Source organism: Salvelinus namaycush, chromosome 16, assembly GCF_016432855.1.
Source record: "Salvelinus namaycush isolate Seneca chromosome 16, SaNama_1.0, whole genome shotgun sequence".
NCBI lineage: Eukaryota > Metazoa > Chordata > Actinopteri > Salmoniformes > Salmonidae > Salvelinus > Salvelinus namaycush.
The window spans coordinates 27259967-27287477 of record NC_052322.1 but is presented as its reverse complement, the minus strand read 5'-3'; the positions used below and the strand labels follow the sequence as shown (position 1 = coordinate 27287477).

At 42.5% G+C, this 27511-nt stretch overlaps 3 protein-coding genes and 1 pseudogene across 4 annotated transcripts; 2 read left to right on the top strand and 2 right to left on the bottom strand.

Annotated features, from left to right (window-relative positions):
- The first annotated feature begins 490 nt into the window (after window positions 1-490).
- On the top strand, window positions 491-4611 carry LOC120060734 (protein-S-isoprenylcysteine O-methyltransferase-like). Its single transcript, XM_039010143.1, has 5 exons — window positions 491-717; window positions 1156-1244; window positions 1676-1845; window positions 2083-2300; window positions 2645-4611. Exons 1-5 carry the CDS (start codon window positions 502-504, stop codon window positions 2828-2830), a joined length of 879 nt encoding a protein of 292 aa, XP_038866071.1. The 5' UTR covers window positions 491-501; the 3' UTR covers window positions 2831-4611.
- Window positions 4612-7297: 2686 nt separating this feature from the next.
- On the bottom strand, window positions 7298-13804 carry LOC120061603 (annotated as a pseudogene).
- A 1136-nt stretch (window positions 13805-14940) lies between these two features.
- Window positions 14941-17636, top strand: LOC120061260 (60S ribosomal protein L22). Its single transcript, XM_039010946.1, has 4 exons — window positions 14941-15001; window positions 15510-15623; window positions 16645-16769; window positions 17442-17636. Exons 1-4 carry the CDS (start codon window positions 14990-14992, stop codon window positions 17584-17586), a joined length of 396 nt encoding a protein of 131 aa, XP_038866874.1. The 5' UTR covers window positions 14941-14989; the 3' UTR covers window positions 17587-17636.
- A 1458-nt stretch (window positions 17637-19094) lies between these two features.
- Window positions 19095-26331, bottom strand: LOC120061259 (protein RCC2 homolog). 2 transcript variants are annotated; one of them, XM_039010944.1, is made up of 11 exons: window positions 26205-26331; window positions 24885-25105; window positions 24607-24700; window positions 24289-24432; window positions 23147-23367; window positions 22915-23029; window positions 22576-22742; window positions 21153-21333; window positions 20695-20873; window positions 20455-20532; window positions 19095-20344 (listed from the first exon to the last, which is right to left on the bottom strand). In XM_039010944.1, exons 2-11 carry the CDS (start codon window positions 25089-25091, stop codon window positions 20240-20242), a joined length of 1491 nt encoding a protein of 496 aa, XP_038866872.1. In that variant the 5' UTR covers window positions 25092-25105; window positions 26205-26331; the 3' UTR covers window positions 19095-20239. The 2 variants fall into 2 exon arrangements, with proteins under 2 accessions (XP_038866872.1, XP_038866873.1); XM_039010945.1 differs by lacking the exon at window positions 26205-26331 and adding an exon at window positions 25891-25988.
- Window positions 26332-27511: the final 1180 nt, after the last annotated feature.

Below are 27511 nucleotides of genomic sequence, written 5' to 3'. Positions count from 1 at the left end.
AATGAGAACTTGTTCTCAACTTGCCTACCTGTTTAAATATATGCAGTCATGGCTCTGGTCTATGTCCTCTGCTAAACGGTTGCAAAAGTGATGTCTGGTCAAACATTTCTTGCTGGCCTTCAAGAAGTAACCTTTGATTATATGGCTTTAAAGCGCCATCTACAGCCAATAAATAGTCAAAGGTCCTCTTCACGTCACGTATATAGGCGTTCCAGGCAGGTAGTCTTTATTAGAGTCGCGCTGCGAAGTTGATCACATTTCACAACGCCTGGAGAAGTGTTTAACGTGTCAGGAACAACATAAATAGAATAAAGCAATCTTCTCAGGTGTGCTCAGAAGATTGCTGCCATTTTGATGTGATTCCTGCTGAGTGTGTGTGATGATGAAGTGATTATATGTATCTGCACAGTGTGACCACCTGGAACGCAGCCAAGATTAGTGAGTAAATTTTGTAATTGTGGAAGTCTCGCGAGAGCCCATAGGGAGTAACGGTACTTCATCATGGCAGGCAAGTTGGTGTTAGAGGGGAAAATAAGTATTATAAGCTTGCTTTTAGGACTGGGTGTTGTTATAATTCCCCTTATTAGAACATTCGCTGGACATCTTGACTGGGTATTTGACTATCTCACTGGAGTGAGGGGGAAAATAGCTATTGCTGTGTACATCGCTGTTATCAATGGCTTCTTGCTTATCATATACAAGGGACCTCTATATAAGGTAAGCAAGCTAACTAACGTCTGAAAGAAGATGGATAGCTATAACGTTAACTAAGCTCCTTAGATAGCTAGCCATCTTGATTTCTATTTTATTTGCCCATTAGCCAAAACGGCAGCCATATGGCTAGGCTTTAGCTATCTAAAGTATTCGTATATTTTCATTGCCCCTCTTCTTCCTGACAATATGTTGTGCTAGCTAGCTAATCCTATTATCTGAATTGGATTGAGACAGCTGTCAGCTTGATTGGCTAAAGATGGAGCCCTAAACTGTAAATTAGATAACACTGTTGAAGTTAGACAGATATGCTATCCCTAAGAGCATGTTATTGTGTTAGCTATTGATTTGGAGCCAACTTTCTACTTGTATAGTTAGATAACTAGATAATTTTAACAAATTGAAGGTAGAAATGTTTCCTATGCATACTCTTCTTTCTCCCAGGTTGCTGTGCGAGCCTGCTTCCTTGGCTTTACTTTTGGGTGTGGCTTGATCATAAGCTTTTCCCAAACCACATGGACACACTTTGGCTGGTAAGCATCCAACAACTTCTTGCAAAAAGTTTCTTAAACAGAACGAAACGGGAAAGTACCTACCTGTGTTTGTCCAATAAAAACTCTAGTTTTGCTCTGTTTGGTTCTTAAACGGTTTCCGTAATGAATAAACCTTTGTACATGCTCTCTCACACACGCTCTCTGGGTTTGTTCAATATTACAGGTGACTGCCGACTGACAGATCTACAAAGAGCCTTGTATCATAAATAACAACTTATTATTATTTGTAGATCAGTCAGTCAATTTACCCATGATACATTAGGGTTTTGATCCTCTCGGACGCTGCCTCTTTTTCTCTCTCATGTACATATACACACACACACACACACACACACAGTACACACACAATACTACCGTTGTTAGTTCGGTACCTGTTATGCATAGTTCTCAGTCAATGCATGTCTTTGCAGGTACATGTGCTCCTTGTCTTTCTTCCACTACTCCGAGTACCTGGTGACAGCCATCATTAACCCCCGCAGCCTGTCTCTGGACTCATTCCTTCTCAACCACAGTGTGGAGTACACCGTGGCTGCTGTGTCCTCATGGGTGGAGTTCACCATAGAGAAGCTCACTGTCCCAGGTCTGTCCTCCATACCACACTTGGGCTCAATGGCCGTGTTCCAGCCCGACGACATTGCTTGCGTTGCATTGCATCAACCAATGATTGTGTGCCACGTCATCAATTGCAGTCGGGCAGGCTTCTGCGTTTGTCAGCCTGGAACGCAGCCAATAACTTTTCAATGTCTCAGTTGAAATGGGCATGACATGTTGTCACAGAAGTTAAATGTCTTAATAGGCTGTACATTTTATGTCTCAGAGCTGAAGCAGCTGAGCTGGCTCAGCCTGGTGGGCCTGGTGATGGTGCTGTGTGGGGACTTCCTGCGTAAGTCTGCCATGCTGACGGCCGGCTCCAACTTCAACCACATCGTCCAGAACGAGAAGGCTCAGAGCCACGTGCTGGTCACGGATGGGGTCTACGCCTTCTTCAGACACCCCTCCTACGTGGGATGGTTCTACTGGAGCATTGGCACACAGGTACCAGCCTATTCTGTCAATAGCTAAGGAAACTCTTGAATGGCAAGGCACAGTTTGCAAAATTCTGGAGATGTTCCCAAAATGTCCAGATTTTTCAGAAATCTCGGTAGAAATATTCCTGGAAATAGAAAATCCGGAATCCTCCAACTGCGATTTCTGGAAATCCTTCCAGTCTTGGGAAAGTTACCAGACTATTGCAACCCTTGTCACAGCAATATTAGCATGCAGGCTAATACACAAGCTAAACTCTGTTCCCTTTTAAGAATCCAGACATGTTTGTTTCTTAAACATGTTCCAGTCAAACCCACTACGCTGATTTCACTTTTCTATGTCCAATGTTCCAGGTGATGCTGTGCAACCCTGTCTGCATCGCGGGCTATACCATGGCAAGCTGGCGCTTCTTCCGTGAACGGATCGAGGAGGAGGAGCTTTCTCTCATCCATTTCTTTGCAGAGGACTACCTGGAGTACAAAAAGAAGGTGGGCACCGGCCTGCCGTTTATTTCAGGCATCCGCATCAACAGCTCCTAGGTGTGAGAGATGGAGTCCTGGATGTATGAAAATGGCAGGCAGACAGACAGGCACTGTGAGGGGCAGCCCTGGTCAGCGTACTGTGGATTAGCCCCTGTGGTCGCCCGCCCTGGGGTGCTTAGAGCTCACAGAGACTGACACCTATGAGTGTTGTGAAGGGCTCCCATCCCCATACCACCCCCAAGGCCTGGGTAGACTCATTCAAAAAGAAACCACACCCCCCCATATATTCAACCACCTCTGTTCTCTCTTGTTTGGTTAAATTGACTACTATAGACATGAGTTTGTATTTTTCTTTAATCTCCAATGTTCTGAAGAAGGCTCCCTTTTCTGTTTTTTACCTTAGAGAGGAGTTGAGTATCTTAAGGCCAGGCACCACACCCTAATAGGGTATCCCCCCCCCCCCCCCCCCCACTTAATCATATTACAATCAACTTTTACCAGTTGAATGTGGACACAATATAATATTTTTGTCTTTTTCTGAAACATTGTATAAAAATATGCAAATTAGGTTATACCATTAAATATTTGCATATAACACAAATCAATTTTTCTGGACACTGGATGAAGTAAAAATCAACCTAAATATTTTGGTTTTATTTTGTTAAGACACTCTAGGACCGAACTTTCACATATCTGATTGTGTCATAAACATATCAACAATTCCCTATGTATAAGTCTGGAGAATACATCTAAAGATAACCACAGAAAATAAGTTGGCGTTTGGGAAGAGTGTGATTTTTCAGGAAATGGCAGTAAGACAAGGACTGAATTAAGACTACCAAACACCCATTTACACCCAATCACCATATCTTCAAAGTAACATTCTCTAAGAAATTGACTTTTAAGCGATGTGTGATTTCAATGTAGTGAGCGTTCAAATTATGGATGTATGTCCATTTAAAAGTGGTTACAGTTCATGACATTTTGATGACGTTAGTATGATAAACTAACAAGAATATTTTTATAAACCTTTGGATATTTTTTACTTTTTGAAAGTACAAAAATTCATTGACAAATACCCCCCCCAAACTCTAAATTGCTAGGTTTGTGCAACACTTTAGCCTGTGGTGCCTGGCCTTAAGTGGCTGCTGAATTGATTTTAGCTTTGGTTACTGAGTCAGAAGTGCTGTAATGAGCCTGGTTGAGTTTCTGCTATTCCTTGTTTGTCTGTCATATCACAGAGTCATCATTATTAGGCCTCAGCATTGACATCAGAATGGTTTTACACAATATTAGGGATGCACACAGGGCTCTAAAGTGTGACCCAATTTGGTTGAATATGCAACAAAATATTTTGCTGTGCGAACTGCAGTTTTAATTTGGGAGTACCAGTACGGGGAAAAAATGTCAATTTTTATAACAATCTGTTGTCATGATAAGGCTTCGCTGTACCGCTGTTTCCTAGGTGCAGATTCGTTAGCGTCATGATGGCACCTTTACTACAGCAAAAATGGCTTGTTTCTAATACAAACAGTTTAAAAAATCTGACCCATATCAGAGATACTTTTGAGATGGGGAAACTCCATTGGAATCGTATTGTCGCTGGGTCATTCTGGGACAAGGACATTTCTAAAATTTCAGGTTGTGCACTTAATGTTTTAAAGTTTGGAGCACCAGTTTTACCCATACATTTTTTATGTAGAGCCCTGGATGCTAAATTTATCAGCCCTCATGCATGCATTACATGACCAAAAGTATGTGGACACCTGCTTGTTGAACATCTCATTCAAAATCATGAGCATTAATATGGAGTTGGTCTCCCCTTTGCTGCTATAACAGCCTCCACTCTTCTGGGGAAGGCTTTCCACTAGATGCTGGAACATTGCTGTGGGGATTTGCTTCCATTCAGCCACAAGCATTAGTGAGGTTGGGCTATTAAGCCTGGATTGCAGTCGGCGTTCCAATTCATCCCAAACGTGTTCGATGGGGTTGAGGTCAGGGCTCTGCAGGCCAGTCAAGTTCTTGCATACTGATCCCCACAAACCACTTCTATATGGACCTCGCTTTGTGCATGGGGGTGTTGTCATTCTGAAACAGGAAAGGGCCTTCCCCAAACTGTTGCCACAAAGTACAGAATCGTCTAGAATGTCATTGTACTGTATGCTGTAGCGTTAAGATTTCCCTTCAAGGGAAAGGGGCCTTGCCCGAACCATTATTCCTCCTCCGCCAAACTTTACAGTTTCCTGGCATTCGCCAAACCCAGATTTGGATGTCGGACTGCCAGATGGTGAAGCATGGTTCATCACTCCAGAGAATGCATTTCCACTGCTCCAATGGCGGCGAGCTTTACACCACTCCAGCCGACACTTGGCATTGCGCATGGTGGTCTTAGGCTTGTCTGTGGCTACTCAGCCATTGAAACCCATTTCATGAAGCTCCCGACGAACAGTTATTGTGCTGACGTTGCTTCCAGAGGCAGTTTGGTACTCGGTAGTGAGTGTTGCAACCCGAGAAACAGGCCATTTTTTAAAATGTATTTAAAAAAATGTTCAGTACTCAGCGGTCCTGTTCTGTGAGGTTGTGTGGCCTACCACTTCGCGGTTGAGCCATTGTTGCTCCTAGACATTTCCACTTCACAATAACCGCACTTATTTTTGACCGGGTACCTCTAGCGGGGCAGACATTTTATGAACTGACTTGTTGTAAAGGTGGCATCCTATGATGGTGCCACATTGAGAGTCACTGAGCTCTTCAGTAAGGCCATTCTACTGCCAATGTTTGTCTATGGAGATTGCATGGCTGTGTGCTCAATTAAAAAAAAACTGTCAGCAACGGGTGTGGCTGAATCCACTAATTTGAAGAGGTGTCCACATACGTTTGTGTGTGTGTATGTGTATATATATATGTGTGTGTGTGTGTGTGTGTGTGTTCTGTCCCAGTAAGAAACATTTATTTCTGAGTGACTTTGTTATACATTTACAAAAATGCCCGAAAGTTACGGAAATGGGGTCCCTTGCAACATGGTTAATTCGCTCTTTCATAAATTATAAGAAAAAGGCCTTTTGATGAATGTCAAAGTTATTAAAATAATGTATGCTATGAAAAAAAATTACTGGTTTTAGTTATCAGCCCAGACTTTCTATATTGATTTATCCTTACACAAAATAATGATTTATTTTAAATTCACATCCCATGTCCACTCAGGATCAAAAGGCTGTACAATCACTAATATTTTGCTAATTTGACAACCTGGGCAAGTTGCAGCCTGGTTCTCTGATTCTTCCAATCGGTACAGCGTATTTCTGACTTGATGTCTACTTTGTAAATTATGAAAACATATTGAACACTGACAATCCATTCACTGTTCTATTCCAGTCTGTAAGTCTGAACATTGTTCCTGGGTATATAGACTATGAATCAGGGGTGTTGTTTCTTCCATAAGGTTTTAACTATAGGGGCACCCACATGGTACAGTCATCTTTTAAAATGCACTCAAGAAAGACTGTCTCTCTTTCAACCACCACTTGATCATCACCACCTGTAATTTATTTGTATTGAAGCCAACCAATAGATGCATTCCTATGGCTAAGGGGTTCAGAGGAAAGGTCGTCTCCTTTGCGATAAGCTCAACCCAGCATTGCTTCCTCCTGAACTACCGCTTGTCTCAGGTGAAAGGTTGCCTCTGCCCTCTGTATGCCCAGACTGTATGGAGAGTGTGTGTGTGTGTGTGTGTGTGTGATTGAAAGAGAATTCCTGAAATTAGAAGAGTCGAGCACTGTAACTGTATGTTGCACAAGACAAGTGTGTGTGTTAGAGTTTCTGAAATGTGGACAGTCAAGAGCACTGTGTATTAGATGAATAAAGATGAGAAGATTATCTGTAGATTCAATAATATAAGAGCACATTGTTGGCTGCAGACATACAACTGTTTACTGCTCCAAGCATGATCCAGCTGAGCTGAACATGGAAAAAGCCAGTTGTTGCACTACAGTATAACAATACTACAGTTTATTACAGGTAATGTAAAAGTATCATGCAGAGAGAATACTTATCTCTCTCTTGGCTGATTACTTTTATTCACTTGACTGAAATGTTCTGAATTGATTGAACAACAGTGTCCTGTGAAATAAAATTTATCCTAAGAAAATTGTCTTCCTTTCATTGTTTTATTTCATGGGTTTGCTACTGTAGTTCTAATATGGGTAATGTTAGAAACATGTAAATGTTATATTCAATATAATTTACATAAGTTATGGGTGAGCACATTGAAGTCTCATGACCCCATCCAGTTGCTTAGGGAGACATCTTCCAAATCTCTGTGTTCTTCTGCTTCCCTGGCCAGTAGATTCTTGTTCTTGAGGGCAGCATCGTCAGAGGTTGCTGAGAGTGTGGTTATCATCTGGTACAGGTCAGGTCATTTCTGTTGAGCATAAAGGTTGAGGTTTAACAAAGAAGTTAGTTCTCACTCAAATCAATGATCAATTCTTCCAAGTTATTAAGTAATCTAGCTAGCTTACATCTGTGTTAAAATGGTTTGTTTAGTATCTGTGGCCATAGTGAGGTCTTCAGCATGTCCTCTGTACGGTAATCTTTCAGCTCCTTAGGCTCTTTCAGTCTGTGGGAACATTGAATAGAGAATACTTCATGGAACACCTTGTCTTACACGGTCACCATGATAGAAACAAACATTTCAAATTGTACATTTGCCAGAGTAACTTGGTAGTCAAAATAATGTTGTAGTTTGTGATATGTACAGTAGTTACAGTGGCTTGGTTCCAGTACCTGGGTTCAAGGCGTTCCTTCACCTTGGCGATGGATCGGATGTAGGGGCCGATTTGCCTGGCGATGGTGGTCAGGTATCTGTTCTCTTCTTTAGCTGCGTCAGATCATGAAGCTGGGCAGAAAACAGAATGGACACATGCAGTATATAAAACACCAACTTCATATCTATCTCACATCTAACAGAATAAGAAAACCACTTTTACCTTTATAGATGTTCTGTTCATTTGCAACCCTCTGAAAGATATCCTCCCAGACTTAGGGGAAGGATAACAAGATGGAGATGAGCCTTAAAAGGAGAGCTGGGTTACATTTATAAACAGTGTTGTCTGAATACTTTTTCAGAATCCTCATTGCTTTGGTGATTCCCACCTCAAACAGCCCTCATGAGTTCCACTGCAGAGTACTCGTGGGAGATATGGCTGTACGGAGGTATCCAGGATGTCTTCCACGGTGTCTGTCTTGATGAGGGAGGGGTGCTTGGTCAGATCCCTGTGGGTCTCCTGCACCTGGTCCTTCAGCTGCTGAATGGATGTCTGCAGCGTCTAAGGAAAACACAGGAAGGTTTTTTTTTGGGGGGGGGGCCTACAGGACCGTAGAGGAGTCAGGGTAGTGCCTTTACAGAAATCAATAAACCAGGCACCTCTGAACGTCAGATCTTTTCATGACACATTTCAAATACACATACAAAAACACTGTGATTGGCTGTGAAAGCCCTCAGTAATGTTGTAACAATGGGTATCAGAGTTGTACAGTAACTTTAAAATGTTGTAGAAGCTCACTCACCCTGTAGCTGTTCTCATAGTTGCGACAGTGCTCAGTAAATGGGGTCTCCCCAACCTTTACCAGGAGGACCTTGGTGATGATATAGCGGTGGGCTTCGGCACCACGGATGAACCCAGGGACATGTCACTGATGGGAGGGGAGTGGCAGGGACAGGGATGACTGCAGGCTGAGGAGACAGAAGGACATTTACACAATAAATAAATATCTTGACATAACATTTTACACAACAGGTAGGGGTGTCCTCATATTACACTGGCTATTTCAGAACATGACGAGCATATTTGGAAAGTATAAGCATACTGTCTTGAATGTTGAGGTTTCACTCATTGGGAACATCAATAACATGCTGATTACATTTTCCCCTTGAGCGTGTAGGTCTGCACAATTTCCATATGGTAGGGGTGAAATATGACTCACAGTCCGCTGGCATTGCCCAAACTCAATCCCGACACTCCCAGCAATGGACACAGAGCGTCTTTGGCCCAGCAGTAACAGAGACTCAAGGCAATAAGCAAACTCGGACCGATACTCTGTGTTGATCTAAACCAGAAACATAGAAGAAGACACATGGGGTGTATATTTGGGATGTGACATGACCAAACATCAGTTGAGGAGGCAAGATGACCGGAGAGAGGGACTTAATACTGCTATTCTGAGCTAGTCTCAGTCTGTGTGGCAGTTAGTCAATCTTCTTTAGTCGCTGGATAACAGATATCAAAGTCAAATAAATTTGCTTAAAGACTGTATTCATAGTTGCTAGTATTCCATTTAATGTTTTGGTTTGTGCCCTTCTGGATTCATAGAACCAGATTGGGCATTATTCATCATACTACACTCTACTTACATAGCAAGGTGGAAGAGAACATTGGCTTGAGTTGATTATATTACACCTGCTCAAGATGGAACATCAATTAGGATTACAAATACAGTTGGGCACGGTGAATAAGACATTGTAAAAATAGGCAACATGTATCACTACTCCAGGATAAACAGGCATACCATAGACAGGACATTACCTGGAGAGTGGGTAAGAGTGCAGCCAGATGAGACAGCTGTTCTCATTTGCTACTGGGTTGAAAGTGGTGCCAGGCAAGCCTGATGTAGCTAGTCCTGACACATTATTATTCATTTGGCTTTAATCTATATTGGTCTGCTGCCATGGACACCTTAATCCCCCAGTAGGATCTATATATACATGTGGAACAGGATACATATTAGACAAGCCATTAGGTGTTCAATATCTCTTGGTATTGAACACTCTAATGAATTCTCAAAGCAGGAAGTCTTGTGCACCCGAATGTAACACTATTTCCTATATAGTGCGCTACTTCTGGTTTAAAGTAGTTCACTATAAAGGGAATGGTGGCCAATATGCATCCCAAATGTGGTGGCATTTGGGATGCATATTGTCTGTCTGTGGTAAGACTTACTTCTTCGAGAGTTAATTGAGTTTACAGCCATTGAGGCTGAATCTGTGTGCGCTCGGTTCGGAAGGCCCATTCAAACAATAACAGGTTAACAGTTTCTCTGAGCATAGGCTATACATTAGGGCTACATGATAAACATGATTTTCAAGCAAGGTAGCATGAAGAAAAATGTATTCTCACCTTTGCGCTGCTCTTAGGATAATTTGTTTTCGTTCTGACAGTTTTTCATTCAAAAGAGGACAATATTATCTGGGTCATTTAATTGCATTGCAAATCTCTCAAGATTAAATTAACTGGACTCTAATGAATACTTTCCCAACCAAAACTAATTTACATACATTTCCTCTCAGTTTGTAAATGAAAAGCACTACTTGAGCATTACAACTGTATCCAGTATAAGTCAATAAAATGTTGCTCTCATGTAATGTTGTGCAAGGTATTGAACCTTCAGCTACTTTACGAGATAGGACATGAAGAGTGACACCTTGTGGTAGAATTTAATACAATTTGCCGAACTGTATAAAAAAAACAAAGACAACATTGATTAATTGAGGAAATCGAGGGAAATTGCACAACAGTCTTCCACATTTAACACAACCCCTCTGAATCAGAGAGGTGCGGAGGGCTGCCTTAAACCACGTCCATGTCATCAGCTCCCGGGGAGCAGTTGTTGTTGCGGGTTAAATGCCTTGCTCAAAGGCAGAATGGCAGATTTTTTCCACCTTGCTGGCTCGGGGATTCAAACCAGAGACCTTTCGGTTACTGGCTCTTAACCGCTAAGTTAACTGCCACCCCCTGAGTTGAGTTTAATGTTTTCAAAATGGCCGATGACTATGTCAGCTCACCTGCACTTTGTTGAAAATAGTGCTGATTGCGCACTCCTCCTCATCAACATTCTCTCGGACCTCCTCGATCATGGCCTTCAGCAGGATGATGGCCTCTGGCCAACGTCCGGAGCTCCTTCACCGCCTAGGAGTCAGGGGTCACACCATGAGAAGGCACAAGACAACACCGCGCACACACACACACACACACACACACACACACACACACACACACACACACACACACACACACACACACACACACACACACACACACACACACACACACACACACACACACACACACACAACAAACTAAACTCCACCAAGTTCCTCCACATGTATTGTTGTCTATAGGTATATACAGTGCATTCAGAAAGTATTCAGATCCCTTGACTTTTTCCACATTTTGTTACATTACAGACTTATTCTAAAATAGGTTAAATAAATAAATGTCCTCATCAATCTACACACAATACCCCATAATGACAAAATTAAAACAGGTTTTTAGACATGTTAGCAAATGTATAACAGATAAAAAACAGAAATGCCTTATTTACACAAGTATTCAGACCCTTTGTTATGAGACTCGAAAATGAGCTCAGGTGCATCCTGTTTCCATTGATCATCCTTGAGATATTTTAAAACTTGAATGGAGTCCACCTGTGGTAAATTCAATTGATTGGACATGATTTGGAAAGGCACACACCTGTCTATATAAGGTCCCACAGTTGACAGTGCAAGTCAGAACAGAAACCAAGCCATGAGGTTGAAGGAATTGTCAGTAGAGCTCCGAGCCAGGATTGTGTTGAGGCACAGATCTGGGGAATGGTACCAACAAATATCTGCAGCATTGGTCCCCAAGAACACAGTGGCCTCCATCATTCTTCAATGGAAGAAGTTTGGAACCACCAAGACTCTTCCTAGAGCTGGCCGCCTGGCAACATTGAGCAATCAGGGGAGAAGGATCTTGGTCACTGAGGTGGTGATGGTGACTCTGACAAAGCTCCACAGTTCCTCTGTGGAGATGGAAGAACCTTCCAGAAGGACAACCATCTCTGCAGCACTCCACCAATCTGGCCTTTATGGTAGAGTTGCCAGACGGAAGCCACTCCTCAGTAAAAGGCACATGATATCCTGCTTGGAGTTTGCCAAACGGCATCTTAAGAACTCAGACCATGAGATCAAAATTCCCTGGTCTGATGAAACCAAGATTAAACTCTTTGGCCTGAATTCCAAGTGTCACATCTGGAGGAAACCTGGCACCATCCCTATGGTGAAGCATGGTGGTGGCAGCATCATGCTGTGGGGATGTTTTTCAGCGGCAGGGACTGGGACACTAGTCAGGATCGAGGCAAAGATGAACGGAGCAAAGTACAGAGAGAGATCCTTGATGAAAACCTATTCCAGAACGCTCAGGACCTCAGACTGGGGCGAAGGTTCACCTTCCACCAAGACAATGACCCTAAGCACACAGCCAAGACAACGCAGTAGTGGCTTCGGGACAAGTCTCAATGTCCTTGAGTGGCCCAGCCAGAGCCCGGACTTGAACCCAATCTAACGGCTCTGGAGAGACCTGAAAATAGCTGTGCAGCGACGCTACCCATCCAACCTGACAGAGCTTGAGAGGTTCTGCAGAGAAGAATTGGAGAAACTCCCCAAATACAGGTGTGCCAAGCTTGTAGCGTTATACCCAAAAGACTCGAGGCTGTAATCGCTGCCAGAGGTGCTTCAACAAAGTACTGAGTAAAGGGTCTGAATACTTATGTAAATGTGATATTTCTGTTTTTTAAATTTGTATTATTTGCAAACATTTCCAAAAAACTGTTTTTGCTTTGTCATTATGTGTAGATTGATGAGGAGGGAAGAAACGATTTAATCCATTTTAGAATAAGGCTGTAACGTAACAAAATATAGAAAAAGTCAAGGTGTCTGAATACTTTCCGAATGAACTGTATAGGAAATAGAGTTATAATTAGGAGAATGCACTCACTATGATGGCTTGGTCCAGCCTTTCACAGCTTTGCATATATGCTGTCTCAATATTGCTTAATAGTTGACTATTTAATTATTTAAGTGATAAAATATTAGGGATAGGAGCTGACTGTAACTCACACTTGCATGTCTCTGAAACAGTTGATCGACAGCATGGACTTCTCTGTGGAGAACATGATGTACAGCTAGCTCATCGTGGAGGGCTGTGGGTAGACAGACAAACAGTCATGATCAGACATACATACAGACATTACAATGGAATCTCAGAGAGGAGAGAATTTGAGTTTGAGAGCCTTGGATTTCACCAACATTTTCACCAACATTTTCTGTGCACCTGCTAGTTTATCCATAAAATACATCTAGCTGTTTTTAAAGGGGTACGTAACACTTTAAGATTGAAGAAGATTGTAGTTTTAACACACCACATGTTTTGTGGGCCCCATCGTGCGATTGGCAAGGGAGACAATGTCGTGGCGGGAGATTATCTTGTTCTTGTGGGTTGTTTCCCTGCAAGCTCCACACAGCGGCTGGCTACAAGAGTGTGCAAAGCTGTCATCAAGGCAAAGGGTGGCTACTTTGAAGAATCTCAAATATAAAATATATTTTGATTTGTTTAACACTTTTTTGGTTACTACACTACTGGTACTGTAGTATCACACTGAATTCTGATTACACGGTAATGTCAACGATAAGCATATCAACAAACAACACTACATATTGCTTTACACCAGTGTGATTTCCCATGTCATTAACTGAATTAATCTCATAAACGAACATGTTACTTAGAGCATATTTTCAGTGTTTTAAGGGGAGCTAGAGAATTGACTAGACTTGTCCCACACTTAATAAGGTCCACTGTAGCCTCTCACCCTCTCACTCTTACAAAAGATAACCTCCAATGAATACTTGTACAAGCTGTCAACAATTATATCAGTTCAGACATGGCTAGACTGTCACAGGCATAGTCGTCAGCAAGTTGAAGTTGGATAACATTGTAAATAATGCATGCAAGAGCATTGTAAATAGAATGCTCACAGTTTACAACCCTTCAACTAGAGCATAAACACTAGGCAACTCATAGAAAACAGAGCATCCATGTCAGTAAGTTAGTTATGTCATGTTAAGCGTCATGTGATTTATGCTAAATAAACTCATATGCATCCTGGAAATACCACCACAATCTCATCTAAACTAGTTTGCACTGACATTAACATATCCATATCCACAGTACTGCAAAATGACAACGACGTTATACACTGCTCAAAAAAATAAAGGGAACACTTAAACAACACAATGTAACTCCAAGTCAATCACACTTCTGTGAAATCAAACTGTCCACTTAGGAAGTAACACTGATTGACAATAAATTTCACATGCTGTTGTGCAAATGGAATAGACAAAAGGTGGAAATTATAGGCAATTAGCAAGACACCCCCAATAAAGGAGTGGTTCTGCAGGTGGTGACCACAGATCACTTCTCAGTTCCTATGCTTCCTGGCTTATGTTTTGGTCACTTTTGAATGCTGGCGGTGCTTTCACTCTAGTGGTAGCATGAGACGGAGTCTACAAACCACACAAGTGGCTCAGGTAGTGCAGCTCATCCAGGATGGCACATCAATGCGAGCTGTGGCAAGAAGGTTTGCTGTGTCTGTCAGCGTAGTGTCCAGAGCATGGATGCGCTACCAGGAGACAGGCCAGTACATCAGGAGATATGGAGGAGGCCGTAGGAGGGCAACAACCCAGCAGCAGGACCGCTACCTCCGCCTTTGTGCAAGGAGGAGCACTGCCAGAGCCCTGCAAAATGACCTCCAGCAGTCCATTGTGCTACCTATCAGAGCAGGGTTATGGTAATGTCGTAATCAAGGGATCACCAATCAGGGAGCAGGGTTATGACGACGTAGTAATGAAGGGACCAATCAGAGAGCAGCGTAACGAAGAACCAATGAGCGAGCAGGATTATGACGATGACATTATGAAGGACCATTCAAAGAGCAGGGTTTTGACAACGTCATTATGATGGACCTCTGATTCAGAGGGTTTGGGTTAAATGTGGAAGACACATTTCAGTTGAATGCATTCAGTTGTGCTACTGACTAAGTATCCCCTTTCCCAAATAGGTAATTATGGACCAAAAAACAACAACATCCTAAGTGTTTTTCTGTTTATTTTTTGTTTGTATTGTTTTTTTGTTACAATTTGTAGAAGGATGTATTGTTTCTAACACGTTTGTACTTGTTATCCTTCAAAATATATGGAATTTCAATAAGATATATAAACAATAATGTTAAGCCTTTTAATCGAACTCTGATGCCGTGATTGTATCGACTAGATCTGCGATTGATTAATCAGGCCAAAATGTAACGCACGCGCAAACCCAGCTCTTCCTTTCTGCTAAATTCTTCGCCATGGCTCCTGTGGTGGGTACAATCGCGTGTGGAAAATTGTTGAAATATATACATTTTTCACACTTAAAACGGCTGTACATTATTTGTATAAATCGGGGCATATTTAGGAGGGCTTATGTAATCGTTAATCATGCTAAACAAGGCACTGAATTGGGTTTTGTTATTCACGAGGCCCGCTAAATTAGCAAGTTTTTTTGCTAGTTTAGCTGACGTTAGCTAGCCAGATCCACCACGTTGTAGCTACACAACTAGCTTAACATTTTTTGTTCGTTTTATGGTCAGCAGTAGTTTGATTAGTTAAATAACTAAAATATTGGTCTTATTAAGGAGCCACCTGACTAAAGCTTCCTCTGAATTAGGGATTAGCTAAAACATAGTTGATGTCCGCTGTAGTAGCGCGTATGGTGGTGAACTAACGTTAGGTAACGTTAACTGTTAGATTCTAGGCAGCTAACTAAACGGAACAGCTACAATGGTAGTGACTATCATATTTTTAATTAGCTGTCAATCTTATCTGCAGAAGAAGCAGAGCACCAAGGGGTCCAAGGGTGGCAAGAAGAAGAAGCAGGTCCTGAAGTTCACTCTGGACTGCACCCACCCTGTTGAAGATGGCATCATGGATGCTGCCAACTTTGTAAGTAGTTTTGCAGTTACACTGACAGGTTTTATACCTGTGCCTGGTTGCAAGGAAAATTTAAATATTTTAGTTGCACAAACGCCCTTATTTGAAACCCCCTTTAGCCACAATCCTGAATGGTTTCTGCCCTTCCCCAGTGGTCACTTGGTTTAGTATAAACTGAAGGATGGAAGGAGTTTATGAAATGACAGTTCATGGGATCGACATGTTGAACAGAATCGGCCAATGCAGCTGTTTTTTTTCTCTCATTATCAAATCATTTCTGGGTAACAATTACGTACCGTGCTGTGATTGTTTCTTTATCATTTTAAGAGAAAACATAGTTTCTTAGCATTGAGCAATTTCCAAAGCAAGAATTTTCGGTAGGACTATGGGAGTGGTCTTAAGTGGGGAGGACACTGAAAATGTGCTGTTATTAGTAGGTTTGGAACTCCTTATTGGTCTAACTAATTTACTGTCTAGTGATGTCACCAGGAAGGACAAACCACCATCCCACCAAAACAGGCTTACATTTCAGGCTGTCTTTTCCAACAACTCTTACACTAAAAGGTTTTTTATCATCTTCACAATTTCACTGCATTATTCCAACCTCATAATGTGGAAATGTATATAAAACTGGGCCTTTAAATCTCAAGTGGGGTTTACACTAGCTAGTGACCTGCACAACAACACACACAACTCAAAGCCAACTGTGTTTGCTGACAGAGCAAGAGACTAGTCGGTCACTCCATGAGCGACAGTTGGCTTTAGATCCAAGTGAAGGTGTGATGTCACTGATGTGCTCCAGCCAACAGGCTAGTTTCACATCCACTACACTGTTGTTTTTGTCGCACTGCTTTGCTTTATCTTGGCCAGGTCGCAGTTGTAAATGAGAACTTGTTCTCAACTAGTCTACCTGGTGAAATAAAGGTGAAATAGAAATATATATATTTTTTTTTTAAGTAGTGTTGGGCAACTCAATCTTTTGTTGTTGGAAATTAGAAGTATATGCTTACACAGTATGTTTTAATGGTTAAAGGAGCAGTTTCTCCAGGAGCGCATCAAGGTGAATGGGAAAGCTGGCAACCTGGGTGGTGGTGTGGTGTCTATTGAGAGGAGTAAGAGCAAGATCACAGTTTCCTCCGAGGTCCCCTTCTCCAAAAGGTATGTTAACTGCACTGGCAACTCAGGACTGTAGTAATCAAATTGCAATGCAGACATTTGTGTATTTGTTCATAAAAAATAAAAAAAGATTTGTCATGTCTTTCACCCAATACATTGTTTACATATTCAAGCTATTAAAACTTTGGTAAATGCTTATGTCCTCACAAAATAATTGCTCATATGAATAATTTACTTATACTTTTGCACTGATTATGATGGATAAGAGGCCCCTTGTTTTTATAGCCTTTATCAGTAATATTTTTGTTTAGGTTGCTGATATTGATTGTTGATATTGATGATGCCAATATTGAGTTTTAGCTATGTAGAATTCAACTTAATAATTCCCACTTAAGCCATAAAGCATTCGGGAGTTGGTTATCTCCTGCATCTGTCATGCACCAGTAACATTATGTGCATTGATATACACTGGCTGTGAACTGAATTCTCCCTCAGACTTCCTTGTTGAGTTTATCCACCCCTGCACATGAATACGCTAACCGCACGTGACTGTGCTACAGTATCATTCTTCAACCTTTGTGCTGTGTTTTTGTGATTCGTTGAGGTGTATAGCAAAAACATTAGCTTTACTAGGTTGTTTTGTATGTGTATTGCTTTGGGGAAAACATTGAAAGCCAAAGCCCAACCTCACATCTGAATGCCATTTGTCTGCAGATATCTGAAATATCTGACCAAGAAGTACTTGAAGAAAAACAATCTTCGCGACTGGCTGCGTGTTGTGGCCAACACCAAGGAGAGCTACGAGCTGCGCTACTTCCAGATCAACCAGGATGAGGAGGAGGAGGAAGATGAGGATTAAACCTCCTGTCTGCTGGATTTTGTACATTTAATAAATTCTTAGAGTACTTCTTTTGTACTTTTTCTCTATGGTGACAAGACAACGGATATGTTCACTAAGAACCAACAAAAGCAAATGGTCCAAAACAGGGTGGGATCTAGCTGAATTTGTCCAGCAAGAAACTCATTTTGCAGTGTACACTACTGAATACACCCTATCTGGGTGAAGATCAGTCAACGTAGTGTTGTGACAATGCAGTACATGAGATCAGGGATGGGCAACTGGGAGCCCTTTTTGAAGGCCATTGGATCAATTTGAAATTTAGTCAGGGTCTTGTATTATTGCAAGTTAGAACAGACAAGGTGCGATTTCAATGTGGTTGTGCATCAGCAGTTTTTCTGCTTATCAGTCACCCCATGTTTTTTTTATTGGTAAATTAGTCTAGCGGCCATCTAAATTTAGTAATCATGGTTGAATTACCGGCCTGGGGGCATTGATCTTGTTAGTCTCGGATATATTAAAAACGGCAAACATTTCTCCACCCTATGGTGAAATTAGTGGTAAAACAGCTAATTTTCCTCCCTGGACGATTGCAAAATGAGTAGAATTGCAGGAAATTTCCTCTGCTGTCAAGGGGAGCTGCTAAAATGTTTAGTTTGCAATGTGGGCACACAGACCAGGCAAATGCAGCCCCACCCCCATCAGTTGCCCAACCCTGCACTACATGAAGCTAGCCATTAACAAAAATCCAGAAGACAGTCAACCTACTGCTATGTTAATCCAGCATAACCAAATAAATGCTAACAGTGTTTTAATAGTAAATTGGGCCACCGTGAGCCAGAATAGCTTCAAAGCACCGTGGCATTGATTCTACAAGTGGAACTATATTGGCGGGATGCGACACCATTCGGTGGTGGAAAACGCTAAGGCACTTCCAGAATCTCCCTAAATTGTTGATCTGTTACGGCCATGGCATATGGTTTACATCAATTTCATGCTCATCAAACCATTCAGTGACCGCTTGTGGATGGGAGCATAGCCATCGTAGCCAAAATAATGGTCTGCCCAGCATTTTTACACATGACCAAGCATGATGGGATCTTAATTAACACAGGAACCACACCTGTGTGGCAGCACCCGCTTTTAGTATACTGATCCCTCATTTACTCAAGTTTCCATTATTTTGGTAGTTACCTGTACATCATGAAGTATTTGGCAACTCGGAACCTGAGTAAGGTGTGATAAGCACATTTACTAATGAACATATGGCAGACAAGGCCTGGTAAGATGAATTAGAAGTGTGGCCCCAAATAAAGTAGTGGACATAGCCATCAGTATGTACAAAACAACTAGCCCATCTACTTCTCCTAGCAACTGCAAAATACAGTGGCTGATTGGTTATCAAATGTACTCACACCAACAGTAGTGATGACAAGATAAACTGAGACTAGCAATAGCTAGCATTCCCTCCCCACTTGAAGTGGTGGGGGTAGGAGGCAAAAAACAGACTTAAGAAAAAAAAAAAATCAACCAATTTACATAAACCTTTATTACCATTTCCATGAAAAAGTTTCAAAATGTTGAACAAGATGTGGGTTTTCTGACCCAGACAAAAACAATTTGTTGCAATACAGGTAGACTAACAAATGAAAAGAAAACCCATTTTGATTTAAAACCAGGATATCCACTCATTGCATACACACTTTGTTGACCATTTGCACTAAAACAGAGGCGTAAGACAAGTCCTCACAATCCACATTTCTGCTGGTTTTCATTGCCAAGAGTGCACAGTGACTACACCTGGTTTCCCGGGATAAAAAAGGTGTCACTGGAAAAAAAAGGCAAGAATGACAACAAGCAGACACTGGCCTTTGAGGGACAGTTACGCATCCTCAACATCAACATTTAATCATACAAATGAAGAGACATAAAACCAAGGAATGTAACAGAAGTCAATGGCTGGAGAGCATCGACTTGGTGGCACATCTCAGATCCTGAATATGCTCTGACAGTGCACACCGATCAACCAGACACAAACAGTAACACTGCCATGGACTTCAAGAACAAAGTTTAAACTAAATTTTGCTATTGGTCTTTGGGAACAAATAACAAATGCATTCACTCCATACCCCGAAAGACTGTTTCAAAAGGCACAGATATGGAGTGTTGGTCTTGAATTGATCCCTCGGTTGGAAATTAAAATCAGCCCAAAGAGGACTTTGATGTAGCACCCATTATTGTGAGGGAGACGAGGGCATTGATCAGTTCACAACTGAAGAATAAAAAGAGACAACATGAAAATAGAGAATGCTTCAGTGGACTTGCATGGGGAATGCAGGAGGATGAGTAGAACTCCTAGTGGAAGAATGTGTTTGGAGATGAGTGGTAGAGATCCTCTCTCCAGCTGTAGATGTCTGACGACTGTTGTGAGGATAGGGCGAATTCTGTCCAGAGTGGATTTGTTTCCGTTTTTGCTGCGCATTTCCTCTGAATTAACCTCAATCTATATAGGCCCGACTTGTTTTTCAAGGCGTATGCATACATACATACCTCGTGAGAGCCCACCCTCCCCAGCCATCCATCCATCATGACTTACACAGTTGACCTAGAGGGCCTCTGAAGTGAAAGCAAAAAAATAAAAAAAAACAGTGAGAGGTGGCTGGACGATACCATATTAGAGTGTGCGTGGGTTGTACTCTGGCAGCTTCTTGAGCTTCTCTTGTTCCTGTGGAGTGTCCTGTCTGGCGATGACCAGGGAGTGTGCATATCCCATCACCACCTGCAACCACACCACAGTGAGAATGGGCCCAAACTAGTGAACACACAAATGCAGTTCCCATCTACAGAATGCATCATTGTGTTTATTCAGTCTCTGTTGCCGCTCCATACCTGTTCAGCGTAAACGCCATCCAGGCTCTTAACCTCCTGAGCAGTAGTGGAGGACTTGGCCTTGTTGTCACCGTAACCCTGTAACAAACACGTCATAATAGGTGGAGAACCTGGAACACGTGTGCCAATTCAGCAGTCTTTTATGAGCACACCAGCACCTTGGTATGTTTCTATAATGGTGTATAGCACCTTGGGTGTGAGAAATGTGTTTTATACATACAATTAAATATTACGTCTTACCAGCTCGCCAAAGGTAGGGGAGGGTCCCCAACTGATGGTGCTGTCGTCTGCAGCGATAACGATACTGCTTTTCCCGCAGGCCAGACTGCGGACCTTCCAGCCACACAGGTCCTGCACGGCCTTGGGGTACATGGTAGATTCCCGCGAGGTATTTGTGACCCCCCAGAAAAACAGCCCCCCTGAACACGAAAGGTTAATAGCTTAGCTTCCTTATTAAAAACACCAGCATTCTGGTCAAGAGTTTCCAAATCGCGTAATGGCTAAGGCGTTAGACTGACAGATGCTAGGTTCAAATCCTGGTTGGTGTACCCTTTGAAATCACTACAATATACATCAGGTACTTAGGGAAGTAACAGTATTATGGGTATAGTGGTATTATATTGAGAACAGGGGTAAAAATAAAAAAAACATCTATTCATTACTCAACATTCAAAAGAGTTAAGCATTGTGTACCATACCCATTTCATTGACAGCGAAGGAGCACTGGTAGCCAGTGTAGATTTGGGATGCCCCGCGCCCGGGGAAGTCAAAGAGCTTCACCAGTCTTGGCACCATCTCGTCCTTCTGCTCTGTGTGACCCAGCCGCCCATAGCCACCAAAGCCCCAGGAAAACACCCGCTTCTGGGAATCCAATATCAGCTGGACACACAAAGTTCACACACTGACCCGAGTTAGCCTCGTGCAAACAAAACGTGGCAGAAAAAGTTATTTGTGAATTAACTACAGCCATTGAAAGTGAAAACACATTGAGTAGACTATCGCTTTCAATGCAGGCTGGTACCAAATGTTCAGACCAGCTCAGCTCCTTTTTGGACCCAGATTTAAGGATCAGAATGCAAAGGTCTCCATCTGCAGGTTCATTAAATATGAAGGGAACGCTCTACATTCAGCAATTATGCAAAAGCAGAGAGTAGGCTCAGTTGGTAGAGCATGGCGCTCAGTTGGTAGAGCATGGCGCTCAGTTGGTAGAGCATGGCGCTCAGTTGGTAGAGCATGGCGCTCAGTTGGTAGAGCATGGCGCTCAGTTGGTAGAGCATGGCGCTCAGTTGGTAGAGCATGGCGCTCAGTTGGTAGAGCATGGCGCTCAGTTGGTAGAGCATGGCGCTCAGTTGGTAGAGCATGGCGCTTGCAACATCAGGGTTGTGGGTTCCATTATCACGGAAGACCAGTAAGGAAATGTATGCACTCACTGCTATAAATCGCTCTGGATAAGAGCATCTGCTAAATGACTAAAATGTAAATGGTGGGAGGGGACAACTAATGTAAATCAACATTTTGGCTAAACGCACATTTCTAAAATTCACATTTCTGTCTGATGGGGGTAATTGTGGCAGTAGGGATCAAAGCCTGTATTCATAAAGTGTCTCAAAGTAGGAGTGCTGATCTAGAAACAGGTCCTCCCTGTACATGTAGCCTTATTCATTATAATCTTAAAGGCCAAACTTTTTTGTGGTATCCAATTGTCCCATCGCTGCAACTCCTCCCTACGGACTCGGGAGATGCGAAGGTCGAGAGCCATGAGTCCTCCGAAACACGACCATGCCAAGCCGCTCTGCTTCTTGACACACTGCTCGCTTAACCAGGAAGCCAGCCGCACCAATGTGTCAGAGGAAACACAGTCTAGCTGGCGACCAAAGTCAGCTTGCAGGCGCCCAGCCCGCAACAAGGAGTCGCTATAGCACGATGGGAGAAGGAAAACCCGGCTGGCCAGACACCCCCGGGCGACGCTGGGCCAAACGTGTCTCCCGGTCACAGCCTGTGATCGAACCCGGATCTGTAGTGACGCTTCAACACTGCGATGCAGTGCCTTAGACTGCATGAGGCCCTCAGCATTCCTTCTCTAAGACAATGAATACAGGGCCTGGTCTTTTCTCTCCTCACCGTGTGATTGCCTCCGCAGGCGACATCTCGAACCACCACGTTGGGTACGGGCGTCACCTGGCCATCCTTACTCTTCTCGATGAAGATGGTCACGCGACGTGCAATGGTCTCACAGTCAAACTCAATGCGCTGGGCGCGGGCAATGAACTTTCCATCAGAGTTGTGTCCTATGACCCAAAACACAAGGTAAAAATAAGCGCCACATCAGTGTTTGATTTGGAATGATTTTTGACTGAGTCACTGTGCTGCCATTTTCCTCTTCAAAGAGCAACTTTAGTAAAAAATAAATAAAAATAAAACTTACATCTGTCCAGTACTACTAGTTAGTTAAAACCATACCTAGCTGGCCATACTCTGGGCATCCGAACGAGTAAAGGTTCCCTTTGCAGTCCACCACCATGCTGAACTCTGCTCCACACGCCACCTTGACCAAAGGCTGCCCGTTGTACTGGATCTGAGAGGGGCAAGGAGAAGCTTCAATAAACACAGGCTCATTAAGTGGCCATATTAGACCTATAATAAAGCAGCAACAATAATGAGGCAGATGAATAGAGAGGTTTATGTTGCTTACCGGGGCTGGACTGAGGACTGCATCAGTTTGGTTCCCCTGGCCCAGCTGACCCAGTTTGTTCTCGCCAAAAGAGTAGGCGGTGCCACCCTCAGTCAATGCCAGGGTGTGGTTGCGTCCACAGGCTGCAGCCACCACCACCTCGTCTGCGAGGGCCTCAATCAGCTTTGGGGCCTCTAGGCGCTTAGTGTCCCCGTGACCCAGCTGACCCTTTTCATTTCGACCTAACAGAGGCAGAAGGTAGAATGATTGCATCTGAGATATAGATATACAGTACATTCAGACCCCTTGACTTATTCCACATTTTACAGCCTTATTCTAACATGGACTACATTACATTATTAAACCAATCTTCACACAATACCCCATAATGACAAAGCGAAAACAGGACTAGAAATGTTTGCAAATGTATTAAAAATAAAACAGAAATACCTATTTACATAAGTATTCAGACCCTTTGCTTTGAGAGTTGAAATTGAGCTCAGGTGCATCCTGTTTCCATTGATCATCCTTGAGATGTTTCTACAACTTGAATGTGGTCCACCTGTGGTAAATTCAATTGATTGGACATGATTTGAAAAGACACACCTGTCTATATAAGGTCCCACAGTTGACATCAGAGCAAAAACCAAGCCATTAGGTTGAAGGAATTGTCTGTAGAGCTGCGAGACAGGATTGTGTCGAGGTACAGATCTGAGGAAGGGTTCCAAAACATTTCTGCAGCATTGAAGGTCTCCAAGAACACAGGGGCCTCCATCATTCTTAATTAAAAATAAGTTTGGAACCACCTAGACTCTTCCTAGAGCAGGCCGCCCAGCCAAACTGAGCAATCGAGGGAGAAGGGTCTTGGTCAGGGAGATGACCAAGACCCGATGGTCACTGACAGAGCTCCAGAGTTCCTCTGTGGAGATGGGGGAACCATCCAGAAGGACAACCATCTCTGCATCAGTCAACCAATCTGGCCTTTATGGTAGAGTGGCCAGACGGAAGCCACTCTTGCCATTATTGTATGTGTGTGTGGGGGGGTTGAAAACAATTAACCATTTTATAAAAGGCTGTAACAAAATGTGAAAAGTCAAGGGGTCTGAATACTTTCCAAATGCGCTGTATATAAACTACAATCTATTACAGTACAGCGTTCCTACCCCAGCTCCAGAGCTTGCCCTCTGTGGTGATGAGGAGGCTGTGGGCAGCACAGGGCCCAGACACCACACTGCTGACCTGCACGTCATTCAGGCAGCCGTAACGGTGAGGACCCCACAGGTTCTGGCCTAGGTTCCTGAAGGCCGCTGCGAGACCACACACACACACGAAACAACTGACTTCAATACTGCAGTCAATTAGGATGATTGCTTGAATAAAAACTTCCAAAGTAGGTAGCACCAGTGCTATTGAGGGACAGCTTTGAGTCTGGAGCCTTGCATTACGCAATGTTTTCATTACAGGACTTGGCAGGGTTATACCTTGTGCTTTCGGAACCTCTTTCCTTCCAATGAGATCCCAGTTGGTGGCTCCGAAAATGAGTAGTTGACCTTTGACTTTAGGTAAGTCAAGTTTCTACAAAAATGACACAGATCAGTGTTTTAGATCAGTGGCTCTTTTTTTATACTCTGCATAAGCACTCCTTATTCATTTGACTAATAACATATCTAGTCACATTAACCACAATTCTATAGTCACAAACCCCTCTTTTGGTGATCTGAACAATTTGATTTGACCTCATGCAGGTCAGGAAACTTACTATTTTTTCTTTGATGTCGTCAGGCACAGTGACTGGTTGAAGGCCTGACTTTGCAGCAGGCTTGCCAGGTTTCTTTGTGTTCTCCTGCTCTTCATAATCATCAAACTCATCATCACTGCTGAACTCCCTTTCCTTCTTTTTGCCTCCTGCCCTCTTCCTCTTGATCCCACCATTTCCAGAGACTTCAGTTACCTTCTTGCGTGGCATGTTTGTAAAGGTATCTAGGGGGGGGAAGTGTGTGGGAAAAATAAAAACAGACATTGTGATATCAATGGGGCGGCAGGTAGCTTAGTGGTTAGAGCATTGGGCCAGTAACCGAAAGGTTGCTAGATCGAATCCCCGAGCTGACAAGGTAAAAAGCTGTCGTTCTGCCCGGGAACAATGCAGTTTTATTCCTAGGGCGTCATGTTAACTGACTTTCCTAGTTAAATATTTAAAAAATCAATACCGAAATCAAACTCTTGCTACGCTGAACTGATGACATAGCAATTTGCAATGCGTATGAACTTGAGGAAGACATGTAAACAAACAGTCAAATAAAACTAAGCATAAATGGCTTGTCAATTAAACGTAAATTTAAGATTGAAGACTAAGTTCAAGTATACAAGTCAAAGCCACCTATGCTAGCAAAGATTAGCCATAGCGGCTCGCGGGTTAGTTAGCATTCTTGTCCGCATTTCTTTGTTGTCTACGTGCTAGCATAATCAGTGGCTACTAGATAGTTGCTCAAAAAAAGGGCCTGTTAGCAAACATACCACTAGCTAACGTCAGTTAGCTACGGGAAATGACAAATAGCCACACAATGAAGGTTTACTGGACTTTTAAATGAATTAGCTAGCCAACTGTGCTAGCTAAGTAGCTAGCTAGCGTAATCTAGCAATCGATTTCTAAATAAAGACAAACATTGGGTAACGTTAGCTAACTAGTTGCAATACACCCAATTAAAATACTTTCTCCCGCCCCCCCAACTGTAAAAGTTGAAGGTGAGAAGAAAATTTAACTAAACCTTTTGGCTTCAGATAATCTTGCTTCTAACGTTAATTCGGTTACTAACGTTAGAGGGATTTCCTAATTCTGCGGCTGTCGTGCATCTGTCCGTCTTCCACGTTTTTTTGATTGATTTTAAACAATAGAATCTGCAGTCTCCGGCTCTATGAAACCACGTGGGTAGTGCCTTACATTGGTTACATTATCTAGTTACAGTCGGATAATGCAAAATGGCATAACTTGTGAAATACTTACAACTTTCCCTTTTGTATATTGGCTGCTGCATGCGATTAAAGTTGTAAAATATAGCTAGCTATATGTTTCAATGCTTACCTGGGATTCGTTGTAGATGTCTGGCCTATAGGTCTTTTGATTGATGGTCTTTTATCGTTATGAGTCCTCCCTCCTTTTTGTCTGTCTTCTTTGTTAAAATGTAAATATGTGCGGAGACGTGACATACCGGCCGGTACTACAAAACACATGGGACTTAGAAAATGTAAAGAAAACTACAACCCATTAAATTACCAAAGTATTATGTCGCCCTCTTGTGGTGGGGGTGTGAATACCATCCATGAGTGTAACATGTTTTACAAATGCAAATTGTATATTATTATTATTTTTTGTATTTTATTTTAAATGTAATCATTATTTAACGAGGCAAGTCAGTTAACAACACATTCTTATTTACAACGACGACCTACCCCGGCCAAACACGGATGACGCTGGGCCAATTGTGCACTGCCCTATGGGACTCCCAATCACGGCCGGATGTGATACAGCCTAGATTCGAACCAGGGACTGTAGTGACGCCTCTTGCCCTGAGATGCAGTGCCTTAGACTGCTGGGCCACTCGGGAGCCCTCTATATAAGATAGAGCCACAGATAAAAGGAGACTTAGTTAAAACAGTTATTTGCCAGAGCTAATTGCTCAATGTCAGTGAATTACATACTTTGTAACTGTTCATTTCAACAGCCTGACCCTGACACTTTGTTTGGTAAATTTAGGGATGGGGTATGTGAAATGTAACCACTGAAATTCAGAAGGACTGAAAGTCCATGAGCTGGCATGATCTTTTGAAACATATTTGGAGCTATACATTGTAGACAATGTATAAAAAAAATAGGGCAATTACAACCTTAGATTTTTATAATAGGTTAAGTTTAGTGACAAAAGTATAATGAGTTAATACATTGTGCCTGTGTAACTTAGTAAAGGCCTATAGGTGGCAGTCTTGCCTCTGACATCTGACAATGGTCGAGTTTGTTTTCAAGTCGAATCAAATTGTATTTGTCACAAACCCGAATACAACAGGTGTAGGTAGACCTTACCGTGAAATGCTTATTTTACAAGCCCTTAGCCAACCATGCAGTTCAAGAAAGAGTTAAGAAAATGTTTACTAAATAAACTAAAGTAGAAAATAATAAAAAGTAACACAATAAAATAACAATAATGAGGCTATATACAAGTGGTACCGGTACCGAGTCAATGTGCTGAGGTACAGGTTAGTCGAGGTAATTTGTACATGCCCCGGATAGGCGGAGTTTGCTCATTTTAGACAATTCCATTGGTCCTTAAGAAACATCTCCACTCACGTGGGGCACCGGGCCATGCAAAACGAACTCAACCATTGCTCTCCATG

Bases quoted from the DNA above. Each gene is read 5' to 3' on its own strand.
- LOC120061260 (XM_039010946.1), top strand. The intron at 15,624-16,644 runs GTAAGTAGTTTT...TAATGGTTAAAG, and splicing joins TCATGGATGCTGCCAACTTT to GAGCAGTTTCTCCAGGAGCG. The intron at 16,770-17,441 runs GTATGTTAACTG...ATTTGTCTGCAG, and splicing joins GAGGTCCCCTTCTCCAAAAG to ATATCTGAAATATCTGACCA.
- LOC120060734 (XM_039010143.1), top strand. From the start codon at position 502: ATGGCAGGCAAGTTGGTGTTAGAGGGGAAAATAAGTATTATAAGCTTG. The intron at 1,846-2,082 runs GTCTGTCCTCCA...TTTATGTCTCAG, and splicing joins AGAGAAGCTCACTGTCCCAG to AGCTGAAGCAGCTGAGCTGG. The intron at 2,301-2,644 runs GTACCAGCCTAT...CCAATGTTCCAG, and splicing joins ACTGGAGCATTGGCACACAG to GTGATGCTGTGCAACCCTGT.
- LOC120061259 (XM_039010944.1), bottom strand. From the start codon at position 25,091: ATGCCACGCAAGAAGGTAACTGAAGTCTCTGGAAATGGTGGGATCAAG. The intron at 21,334-22,575 runs GTGAGGAGAGAA...TTGTGTGTCCAG, and splicing joins CCTGCGGAGGCAATCACACG to CTGATATTGGATTCCCAGAA. The intron at 20,533-20,694 runs GTAAGACGTAAT...TGTTTGTTACAG, and splicing joins CCCCTACCTTTGGCGAGCTG to GGTTACGGTGACAACAAGGC.